We start from the raw sequence: 12657 nt of genomic DNA, 5'->3' as shown, positions 1-12657 counted from the left end.
TAATTAAGTAATAACACATATGTTACAGATTTTAATCCTCGAATGTTGAAAAAACTGATATCGCTTTACTTTTGACCTATAACTCAATTATTTTTATTTCCATGCGTACGTAAAATATTTTGGTTTTCTAAACGTTAGTTTTCACTCGTTTATCCTGTTCGGATTATTTTCTTGATTCGGTTAAGACCCGGGTCAGACATAACCCGGTATTGACTGAATGATATTTAATAGAGTCGTAAAATAGCTGGATCTAGTGCCGATCGTAAAGGAGGGATTTCTCTGAAAACTGTGACCTGGTTTCTTTAAATTTTGCGCAGCAAAATATCGAAAAGATTTCTGCATCAAATTAGATATTGTGAATCGATCGATGAACCACTTTTTGAAAACGTCCTTCGTTTCTCAATACATATTTGTAATCAATCCCGAGCGAATTAAATTCTGTGCAGCTCGATGAATTTCAGGTACTTGACTCGTTACAAGAAAATTGACCTTCATACATCCGGATAAAGTGGACGCCACTCGAACTCTTCTCCCCTGCACGATGGTTATCAACCATTTTCGCCATTGTACGAATTCTTGGGGAAGAGAAAATTTAACTGACATTATACTTCCAGAGGCTACGTTTGCGTCGCCTCGTCATTTGTCAACAACGTTTACGGAAACGTGCATGTGCATAGCGATGGCATTGATCTTCTCTTCCCCTCCGTGTCATTATAGGCAAAAACGCGGACACCTTGTGAGTACATATTTATCAACTTGTTGACTTTTAAACAGATTAGTGGGGCGATTAGCGTAGCGAAAGCTTCAAATACTTTGTCATGTGACGAAATTTTAGAATCAATCAGTACTCGTTAAAAGTGAAGGACGTTGGACGTATGGGGATATACATATTTAGGGACTTGAGACTTTGAGCATTTGTTGACTTAGAGATTTAGGAATTTGAAAATTAAAAAATTTAAGATATGAAAATTTATCCAACTTGATACTTTATACATATTTCAGAAATTTGATACATGGAATGATCAAAGATTGGTCCAACGTCTAGAGGCTAGAGTCAAGTGAAAATCAGCAAAGTCAACTATTAGATGGTGGGGATATTTCCCCTACATCTCACTTCGGTGAGAAAGTAGGTATGTTAACCGATTGTGGCTCCCGAGCTCCACTTGAACATGCCCAGTTTAACGTATCATTGGAACTATATTCGAGCATCTAAAGAATGCATTGATATTCCAGAATGTCAATAGTTCGCATTTTACTTATAGTAATCAATGCATAGGGCACTTATGAAGAACGTTGAAAACTTTTCCTCGTACTGCAACTAGAATAAAAATACGATCAGTAGTATATGTCAAGCTAATCGAAGCGATTGACCATTAAAAAGCATCCCCATGCCAGGGTAGTGTACACGGATTTGTTAGACCCATCGCTACTACTGTATCTCCACCTTTCGCTCGACGGTGGTTCGGTTGGGTCGATAGAGCCTCTTTTTCTCTCTTTCCCTCTTGATCCCTTTCATATATTGCATCCTTGTTTCAGGGTTCCACTTCCAGAGTCCCACTCAGTAGTGGGGGAAGGAGTATCCAAGCAAGATGGGGAATCGCGAATTCTGTCAGTGGCCTCTCGGACGTGCACGCGTGAAGTTGGTTAACCGTGGCGTTTATTGTTGAGGCCTTTTTTGTCGGTTTGCTACAATTTCACGCGACTTTAACAATTGCTTACTCGAGTGTTGCCGCATTGTTTGACGTATCGTGGTGTGCTCGAAGTGTAGTTCTTCGATGCGGTCGTAAGGTAATGTCTTTCTCGTTTAACTGTAACACAGTGTCGCCGGTGACATGACCAACATTTAAATTAACAATAAAAATTATCTTCAAGTTTATGTGTAATAAACATAACCTATCATCTAAGTCATGTTGGGTAAACTTTATTCGGAATCGATTATTGTAAAATTAATTGGTATCACACGCGACACCATGTTACACGCAAAGAGATTATTAGTGTTGTTGATTTTATTGCATGCTAGTATGTACACCATAGACAGTGTTGTTTTTCTGACACAATCGATGGTACACGTTACAACATTTTCAGACACGAGTTATTATTTGGGGATTAAGATCAGAGATAATACACGAGGTTGAAAGATTTTCGTTGCTGCAAAGGTCAAAGTGCAATCTTAGACGTACGCGCTGTGTTTCTCAGTCAAAACAAATTACGTTAGCGGACGTTGCTCGTGTAGAACGGCACATGACAGGAAAAATTTGTACATAGAGACAAGACTCTCTATGACGTTTGTTGAGTGATCAGATTGTATTTGACTTCTGTCGGAAAAGTTCTTCGATCGATCGAGAAAGTCGGGAGGAAATTCGGTCGAGGCTTTAAGACTCCCGGTATTGTGTAGGGAATCTCATTAAGAACCGTGTTTATTTGATAAAGGAACAGTGGGACGTTTCTTTACGGAAGTTAGATCGACGGGAAGAAGATTACGGAACGGACGCGAATGTCGTTTCAGGATGTAATGAAACGAACAGGAAACGCGATTGATATAATTACCTTTTATCGCGTCATTGGCATATTTTGTTAAAGCAGATACCGAGCGCTTCCGTACTTTTACAAACTTTATATCGATCTTTCATTCACTTGATTCCAACGTTTTTAAACTGATGTGTTGAATAATTTAATTGTTTGTATTATATTTTTATTATTCAAACAACAATCACGATTGTAATTCGTTCGTTTCTGCATAGTTTCGTGTTCCGTGACAGTTTGTATGATGAATAGCAAAATAAGTAGAATAGTATAGATCGCGTACACAACTTGTGCCGAGATTTAAAATGACTTACAGTGTATAAGGGTACAAATTACTTTCTCGCGTTTTGCGTAGACAACCTGAGGGAATGAACAGGATTTCAGAGTTGTATGCAAATAGGAATTGAACATTTAAGCACTTTCTTTGTGACTGGAAGTAGGTGGCAATGTAGACAGGTGCCAGTGTAGATACCAATGTAAATAGATATCAATATAGGTAGTCAATGTGGGTAGATACCAATGTAGCTGGGTAATACTATACATACCAACGTGTTGAGCCAGGTACCTGACAGGTACCTACATAAATAACAAATTATAACATAGGTACAATGATTGATATTGAAGTACATACATTGTACTGTCATAGATATTGCAGTACAGTATCCATTTTGTCTCTATTCATCCATATCTGTTTCTGTGTAAATAGTAAACTTTTCCTCTCTTTCTTTTAGCTTGCAAATCAATAACCGAAATCAACGAAAAACGGAAAGACAAGTCGGAAGCATTCATTGATTGCATCAGAGTAATAGTTTCACCCAAGGATGATTTAATGAACGTCCATCGAATGATTACTCGATACGCATCGTTTTACCGGCGCTTTCCAGCAGCCTAGAAATGAATTAATCTCGGAATTGAGTGGATCGTCGATGACGGGTGTTTTAATAAACGCGCTCTGCCTTTGCTCGCCGGGTAACTAGAAATGTTTATCGAGTCGCATTATTTATTCTTTTGTGTGGGCTTTCGCGAGGTCCCTTTTCCATCTAAACGAGGAACGCGATGAAAGGATTGTATCAGTCGAGGAACCCCTTGAAATTCACCGATTGGAATTAATGATGTTTTTATCTTGTTTCCCTTTTGCTGCGCATCTCCTCGTATCTGAAATGTACTTATCAAAGCAAAAACCAAACTGCTCGGGTCAGGAGGGTTTCAGAAAATTATTTTGTTAGGAAATTCAGTGTCGTGTTTGGATCTAGGCCAGGGACCCTTTGATCATTTAATCGCAGATTTTTTGAGAGGCACTTAGTGCGACGATGTTTCATCAGACATTAGAAGGAAATATTTGTTTAGATTCATATACATTGTAGTAAGAGATTCAGCGAAAAGAACGTAGTTATTGATTAGAAATATGTATAGAGCATGATCATAGAATAGATACAACACTTGTTTTATTGTGGTAACTTCTTGGAAACTTCCAAGAATCTAGTTACGGCTTAAAAGTCATCTAGAACGTTCTATTAACTTTAATTGACCAATTAATCACATAAGAACTCCCGTTGAATCAGCCTACCAATTAGAAATTGCAATTTGCAACACTTGTGTGTAAATGGCGATAAAATTAAGTGTTTCAGTTCAATTTTGAACATGAACTACTTTTAGACCTTGGTAATATCTTTGTTATTTATTTATTGGCTCGTATTCCTGTCACAACTTCTGTCTTCTATCATAGTAATGCTGTCTGAATAAATTTAAAAGTTCTGCCTGTTTGAAGATAAATTTTGTTCCCTATGAAAAATTAGGTGCATTGTCAATTGCACTGGTGTTATAATTTTTTATTAAAACAACACAAAATGTCAACTTATTAATTTTGTAACACAAATTAGAACTTAGTTGCACAGTTATTGATTTTTCTAAATATTTCACAATTACATATACGTGTTTTAAAACTAAAATTACCTTTGATTGAAGTCGTGAAACGCATTTATTCTCTCGTGATTCATTTCGCGGAGGAAGTTCAATTTCCACAGAACTTTTTAGCACGAACGGTTCACCAATCGATGCATTGAAATTTCAATTAAGAAACAGTTGTTTAGCTTCGGGGTCTCATCAGTTTTCATTACCTTATCTCGTTATGGAACTGTCTCTTTATTTTAGCCTTCACTTTCTCTTTCACAGTAATTTATTTTTATATAGAATCGAAAATCTAATGTCAAGTGTCAAGTCAATGTTTTTCTAAAAATAGCTTTACCTTCGATCTTTATGTGATAGCGATTTGTGTGCAGCGGAATATTAATAGAATTACAGTAGATTCTCGTTATATTGCCGCTTGGAAGAGTCTATTGTATACGAAAGAATTTCATTTCATTCTCAAATTAATGTTTGTTAATAAATTATAATATATAACATAAAACTGAAGAATACATTGCAAGATCACATATTTTAGTTGCATCACATATTTATACAAGAATGTGTTATTAAATTATGTAGTTTAAAACAAGATATCCATTCTCTGTTTCAAAGGGTTTGCAGTTAATATACTGCACTATACCTGCATGTCACTAGGGTACATTAGCATTAGGGGTTACACTGTCAACACACGTTACGTTACTATATCTTCCTAAGCTCGTACATGTTATGCACACTGCATCATCGAATCAATGACTCACCTACATGCTACCATTCTTACAATGCACTCTCCCGCCAACTACGAGACTTTTTATAAACTTTCTTTCTTTTATAACTGTAATCAATATGTATCTAATTAGCAGAATGTACATGTTGAACGTATTAAGTTCAGTAAATATACTTGTACTAGTCACTGCATAAATTTCTAAGCAGATTATCAAATCATTTCTTAAGTAGATTAACAAGATTTGAATATCAGAAGTTGAATTTCTGTACATGTATTTTAAAAATGAAAATGGAAATGAAATAACACTGTGATCTAATAGGCTGTTATTTATACATAGTTTTATTAAAGGAGGTGTATGTTTATATCAGTAGAAGTGCAAATTTTCATTGATCACAATCATAATTGCTTCAATTAACATATTTATACTTACATTGTATGTATAATGCATTACTGTATGTATATGTACTAGTGTATGTATACTTTGTTACTCAAATTATATTCAAATATACTTCAGAACATATACATACATTGACCAGCAAGTACATTCAAATTATTTGTATTCAAATATATCTTGAAACATGTACATACATTGACCAGCTAGTGTACTCAAATTATTTGTATTAAAATATATCTTAGAACATATACATACATTGACCAGCAAGTATACTCAGATTATTTGTATTCAAATATACTGTAGAACATGTACATACATTAACCAGCTAGTATACTCAAATTGTATTCAAATATATCTTAGAACATGTACATTGACCAGCTAGTATACTTAAATTGTATTCAAATATACCTTAGAACATGTACATTGACCAGCTAGTATACTTAAATTGTATTCAAATATACCTTAGAACATGTACATTGACTAGCAAGTATATTTATGAATATATAATATATAAATGTCTATAAATGAATGTCTATAAATGAATGTCTATAAATGAATGTCTATAAATGAATGTCTATAAATGAATGTCTATAAATGAATGTCTACAAATGAATGTCTATAAATGAATGTCTATAAAAAGTACATAAAGAACACATTCACTACACAGCCACATATTAATAAAAAAAATCGTATCGCATTCTCATAATAATTTCATCTGTATCATAACAGCTTATCGCATCGCCTCGAATCACGAAACACGCAGCAGCATGGACCAGCTGACGAAACGTTGACGCTTGACGCAAGGATGTTCGGGTGAAGGATCCGCGGGTGGAATCCCCAAGGAATTCGGGATACGCGACCGCTGGTCGATGGTCCTTAAGTTCGTTGATCTCCCGACGAAATCATGCTATCGGCATGCGGCAGACTGGCGCACTTCAAGAAGAGATTAAAGGCTCGCGAGCTGGAGCTTCGAAAAACAAACCGCGTATTCGGTGGATAAGATGAGCAAGAGCGTCGAGCTACTCGCTGGGTCGGAGGACAGTGAACAGATAACAGTGGGTGAGTGTACTCCCCACAAGAATACACTTTTCCTTTGTATTACTCGACTTACGATCTGTACGGATTTCGATACTTTTAAGGATTACACGATGGAAAAGGGAAAGGTGTGTAAAGATTATGAAGAGGAAAGTTAATACTTGAGGTAGATCTTAAGTCATCATTGACTATCATTAGAAGAGATGAGGAAAGTTAATACTTGAGGTAGATCTTAAGGCATCTTACTAACATTAGAAGAGATGAGGAAAGTTAATACTTGAGGTAGATCTTAAGGCATCTTACTAACATTAGAAGAGATGAGGAAAGTTAATACTTGAGGTAGATCTTAAGGCATCGTTGACTAACATTAGAAGAGAACTTCTAGATGTCTTCATAAAGACTTTTATATTTGAATAATATTTGCAAGAGTAGTCTGAAGTTCAGAAAGTGAAAATGGAAAAGAATTTTCAGTTGTTGCTCAAAACCTCATTATGTTGTAGTCATTAGCATATCTAAGAAAATGATGTATTATACAGAAATTGCTAATTGATGGTTGGCTGACTAAACCTCTTGCAAAGTTTACATTCCTAACTTTCAATTAACAAGGTATAATTCATTATCAACAACTTAACCCTAAGGGTTATCTTAATATACCATCAGAATGTTTCTGAACCTACTACTCTTAAAAAGTTAAAAGATTTTCTGGATAAAAGTAGGTAGAAGTTTATCATATTTGATAAAATCTATTTACTTCGAACGAAGCGTACACACAAAGTGCTAACGTTTCACAACGAGACACCCTATGTAGAGCGAGTTGAAAGGCTCGATAGGATCTATGGAGTATCCGTGTCAAATTTACCCCATCCCGAGCGAGCACGTGCTTCTCGTTTCCTCGGCGTTTCCTCGTTGAATCACTTAACGCCATTAGATAAAATCTGGATTCGTGTCGACCCGGTCAACGAAGCTCAATGATCTTACATTGACGATGATTGCCATTCAATCTGCTTTTATAGGATTACGTAAACCGCGAAGTCAGTTTACTAATTATCGTACGAATTGAAGAAGTCGTACGAAATTCACCGATTCTGATCGCGGTTAATTTGTTCCGCCGTAGATTAGACTGAATTGGAGGGCGTTTGCAGGGAAAACCAAGAGAGAATTTATTCCAGAGGATCCTCGAATCTGATACTGCGTTTCATGGATTCATCGTGGCTGATTCTAGTTAACGATCTTCATTGTCGGGAGTTGAGCGAGGATGAAATTTCGGTTGATAGAACCAGCGTTGTACTGGAAACGGATGACATTTGGAACTGGTGTGGAGATTAATCGAAACTGGAAGGAATGAAGTTCTGTCTTGTTCACTTTGTCATTGCTATCGATTCTGTCATTAGAAGATGGCGATCTGTATTTTAATTAGTCGAGTTAAATATTCTTGCAAGGAGGACGACCCTTCCATTTCTACCGACACTTGAGAAATTTGTCCGCTACTGTAGACGTCTTCAGTATAATTAATTCTACTAATTAACTTGTTGCTATATTCTCATTTGTATACGGGGTTTCATGCATATCAGAGGCGTGTCATTGTTGCCTACAGAGATTCATGGGGACTGTTACAGCGTCAAAAGCCGACGTCACCAATTGTACTGCCACGCATTAGGTTTAATTGTCCAATGTCAGTTTAGAAATTAACATTCTCAAACTTCCAAACTTTGACCAACAAAATAAGAAAGTATTCTACAAGTGATCAAGGTTGTATACAAATACTTGTAACTTTGAATGGCGCCAAGATTGAACAGACGTGTTATCAGATCCAGCGTGCATCCAATAATATCGTTGGGTATGCAATCAATTTCTAAGGGCAGGAGAAAAACCAACTGAGCCTTTAATTCCCACAATCAGGTCACCGCAATCTTGTTCACAAAGGCGCGTAATTACTAGCAATAAAAGGACAACTTAAACCACGTTATTTTACATGGAAGCTGGTGCTCAGATTGTGTCCTATTATGCGGTACACCTACAGCGAATAAACACAATTAGCCAATTATAGAACTTTTGCTATAGGTATATGTGGGACCTGTCAAACATGTTAATAAGGTGCAAATATTTCTATCATGTTAATGTTGAGAAAGTTATTTATTGTCACTGTTATCAAGCTATGGCAATTATAATTTATATCTTGAAATATTTCAGTGATCTTAACAATGCTATGAAACTTGAATTTTTGAGAAGCAGAACTTAATGAATTGGGTAATATAAAAAATAAATAGTCAAATAATATAACAAATAAACAGTAAAATAATATAACAAGTAAATAGTTAAATAATATAACAAATACTTAATATTAATTATAAAATGTTTCAGAAATAAATCCCTAGAGTCCAGAAGACTTATGAGACACTAAAGTTGTCATAGGTCTACCACTACGAATGCCAAAAAATAGTACGTGAGTTCCATACGAGGGGGACCAATTCCAATTATCTGTATCAATTAGATCTCAGTAATATCCTCCTGCGGCAGGATCGCGTGACACATTCATTTTCCACTGTGAATCGATGTATTAAGGACATTTCCGGATAATCTGACTGAAATCTAATAACGCCGAACCCACTAACGTTTCGATCCTTTTCAGAGTTAATCAGACACAGAACATAACAATTTATAATATTAGACGCTTTCATCGAGCGTCCGTACAGCCGAGATTAAAATACTCCGATATTTAAAAATAATTTATCGAAAATCAATACTGCAGTAATCAATTGGATTAATTATTCTGTTTCAGAGAACGGATGCTCAAGTTTCTGGTAACAAAGAAATTAGTTATTGCTCTTAGAACAATAAGAAATATTAATTAGAAATAAAATCATCAGATTGGCAGAAATTACTCAGGAAAATGAAACAGAAAAACTTGTAATCAAGTTTTAATCAAGCTCTTAGAACAAATATTAATTGGACAGAAAATCATCAGAAAGAAATTACTCAGGAAAATGAAACAGAAAAACTTGTAATCAAGTTTTAATCAGATAGCATGCACGATTACAAAGGAAATACGTGGATAATAAATGTTACAAGCACGGGTCACGAAACAGATACAGGAATTCATTGTCATTTATTTTTTATTACGCACGCAAAAGGGAGAGATAACATTTTTACGTTTGAAAAATGACCCAGTTAACATGCCAGAGAACAAATGTGGTATTTTATAATAGCATTGTTATCTTCACGATTGTTGTCGGCGTTGAACTTTTTTTTCTTTCACCGAAAATTGATGTTGTCGAACAATGCAAACGTTGACGAGCTTTTTTGAACGGGAATAATGCGCGGAGTTGGCACGTATCGTTAACAAGAGACCATTTGAGATTGTTTCTTTGATACAATATTACACTTGCTTTAAAACGATCCTTTCGGGTCTTTGTCTACGTCGATTTCTGTAAGACGGATTTGAAACCTACATTTTCATAACTATTTCCTAAGTGTGTATATTATGTTATATACAATGTCTCCGGATATATGGGTAACAGCTTTGTCATATGTCCTACTTTCCATGAAACTTTCTCTCACACGAACGTTTCCGGATCATCTGGGATCAATATAGTAATCCTAGATATTCTGAACCTATGCAGGGGGTAACAGAAACTCCGATGTGTGCAGATAGGTGCTACGTAAGCTTTTTTGGTTGTGAATGTCTCTGGGTATGTGAGAGGGGAAATAGGATCTTAGTTGGTTTTAGGTTGGTTTATATTTTGGAAGATCAGGTTAGCAAATTGTAAAGTTAGGAATTTACCATATTAGAAAATTAGGAAATTGCTATATTATGTTATCAAATCCTCAGAGTACCAAGTCTTCAAATTCGCAGTTAAACCTTGAAGTTCCAACTCTCAATTCCTACTCAAATTTCTGAACTCTTCAGTTCTTAATTTCTTAAATCTTTAAACCTCCTAACTTCAACTTTCCAAACTACACCCCCAAATCCTTAAACCCCTAAAGCTTCTCAAGTCTTCAAATCCCCAAACCAGAAAATTCAGATATGCAGAAAGTGTCAGTGGATATAAATTCATGTTCTCGTTGTAATGGGATTACAGATAACAGCCGCGTGGAGGAGAGATCCAGACTGAACTTGAACGGGAGCCGTCAGCTCTCGAAAAGCGCCACGGAGCTCAGGAACAACGACAGCGGTTCACCGTCACGACGCGGTGAACAAGGCGAATCCAGCGTCGTTCATCATCATCGGCATCATCGTCACGCCACCTCGGTGGCTCAGCGGACGCACACCTTCTTCGCCACCTTGAAGAGTCGCTGGGCACGTAGCAGAAGCAAGGAAAGAAAGAAATCGAAGGATGCCGGGAATCTGCTCTCTCAGGATGCAGCTTTCAGAACTGCGGGCGTCGAATCTGACTACGCTGCCGACTATTCCTCTGAACATAGCAAGAGTTCCTCTGCCACTCAAAGCCCGGCTAGGCATTGTCTTAATCATCCAGGTATTGCTTCATTGTTAATGGACTGGTGTGAGTCTGTCGCTGGAGGAACAGCTTATTTAAACTCTTCATGGAGTCTTATACTTTAGAAAGAAATGGATGTCACTAAAGAAGCAGTTATATTTAATTTAAACTCTTCATGGATGACTTTCTTATACTTCAGAAAAATGAATGACTTATACTTGAAAGAATTATATGATTATACTTAAAGGAATTTATAAAGTCATCCTTTAATTATATAATTATACTTAAAGGAATCTATAATGTCATCCTTTAATTATATAATTATACTTGAAGGAATGTATAATGTGCAAGAACAATTGTAATATACATATGTGATCTTTGAGTGATTAATTTAAAAATACACTAAATGTGTACATATGTGTAAATGTTCTCAGAGAGGCTAGGTACATGATTTGTTTAAATTGTATTTGATTTATTAACTTGTTAGGGTAATAGTAATAGCAGGGTTATAACAAAGTTTTGTGTGAAACATAGATCTTATAATTATGGAAGACTATAGTCATTGAGAACTATTCACCAAGTACTTAGTATGTATTTTTATAATGAGTTAACTGTTCCTCATGAATGTGATAGACTTGCACAAGTCTATCTTATGAATCTTCATAACATAATTAAAAATGGAAACATCAGTTAACACATCTTTAAAACCTTGATGATCACATACTTATAAGTCATTTCATTCTTACAAGAAGGTACTTCAGAACTTACAAAAAATGTAAAAAGCAATTATGTGTTGAAGTTGTAACATAATACATGTCATAGAGTGAACTTGTGAACATCAATTCACGATTACAGATAACGTATAAAATGTTCTGTAAAGTCACGCGTCCGTGGTCATCAAAGTTGTTAAGGTCGGTTTCCGATGAGTCCATTACAGTCTGTCTGATCGTTCGATAAGATACAGTCCGCTACTTCCTTCCCTTCAACCGAGTTGTATTTCTCTTTCGAGCGTGCAAATCAAATTCCAATTAGTTGTGTATTCTAGCCGGAGAAACCGAAGAAGGTGCACTGCGAGCCCAGGGATCGTTTTCATAAGAGTCATCGTCGAGCGGAACAGTAATGAGGCTTAATGGACGTTAACTTCGAAATTTGTTGCGCAGTAGGGGAGTCTTTTCTTTCGCGTCGTTTAAAACGGAAAAATTGTATGCGTGAAACACGAGGTCGCGTTTAACGTGGGGGATCGATACTAGTTAGGCCGGTTCATGTTTCATTATATCGATTGATCTCAAACGCTGATGCAACGCCCGTTCATTGTGATCATACTTGCATCGATTAACTTGAAAGCTTTCGTGTGTAACTATAATCAGATCTAATTATTATCGTCTATGTTTGCACGGGGTTCGTGGTGTTTGGCAAATTTGAACTGTTAGCTTCGTTTGAAAATTATCTGGTTCTATTTTTTAATCATTGGAAGATACCTTGAGGAAAGTTAGACTCATTGTGCTAACTCTTTGAAGCAGAGATTTTGTTAATATATTGTAATTATATTGTAAACTCTTTGAAGCAAGTATTTTGTTAATATATTGTAAACTCTTTGAAGCAAGTATTTTGTTAATATATTGTAAACTCTTTGAAGCAAG

At 35.9% G+C, this 12657-nt stretch overlaps 1 protein-coding gene and 1 long non-coding RNA gene across 5 annotated transcripts in view; one reads left to right on the top strand and one right to left on the bottom strand.

The window, feature by feature from the left end:
* The window catches only part of Mctp (multiple C2 domain and transmembrane region protein), a 34357-nt gene that overhangs the window by 611 nt on the left and 21089 nt on the right, over positions 1–12657 (top strand). For 2 of the 4 annotated variants that reach the window (XM_076529390.1, XM_076529393.1), the window contains exons 3-8: positions 462–736; positions 1003–1130; positions 1537–1788; positions 6276–6605; positions 6686–6709; positions 10661–11056. In XM_076529390.1, coding sequence (XP_076385505.1) covers positions 6548–6605; positions 6686–6709; positions 10661–11056 — 478 coding nt within the window. In that variant the 5' untranslated portion in view covers positions 462–736; positions 1003–1130; positions 1537–1788; positions 6276–6547. Of the gene's footprint in view, positions 1–461; positions 737–1002; positions 1131–1536; positions 1789–3345; positions 3493–6275; positions 6606–6685; positions 6710–10660; positions 11057–12657 lie in introns of those variants that run through there. The other 2 variants (XM_076529392.1, XM_076529391.1) reach the window with 2 other exon arrangements.
* On the bottom strand, positions 962–1541 carry LOC143264059 (uncharacterized). The gene is made up of 2 exons (XR_013037483.1): positions 1445–1541; positions 962–1318 (listed from the first exon to the last, which is right to left on the bottom strand). It is a non-coding gene; the product is annotated as an uncharacterized LOC143264059 (long non-coding RNA).

Source organism: Megachile rotundata, chromosome 3, assembly GCF_050947335.1.
Source record: "Megachile rotundata isolate GNS110a chromosome 3, iyMegRotu1, whole genome shotgun sequence".
NCBI classification, from domain to species: domain Eukaryota; kingdom Metazoa; phylum Arthropoda; class Insecta; order Hymenoptera; family Megachilidae; genus Megachile; species Megachile rotundata.
The sequence above is the reverse complement of the archived record's forward strand: the minus strand, read 5'-3'. Positions and strand labels throughout refer to the sequence as shown.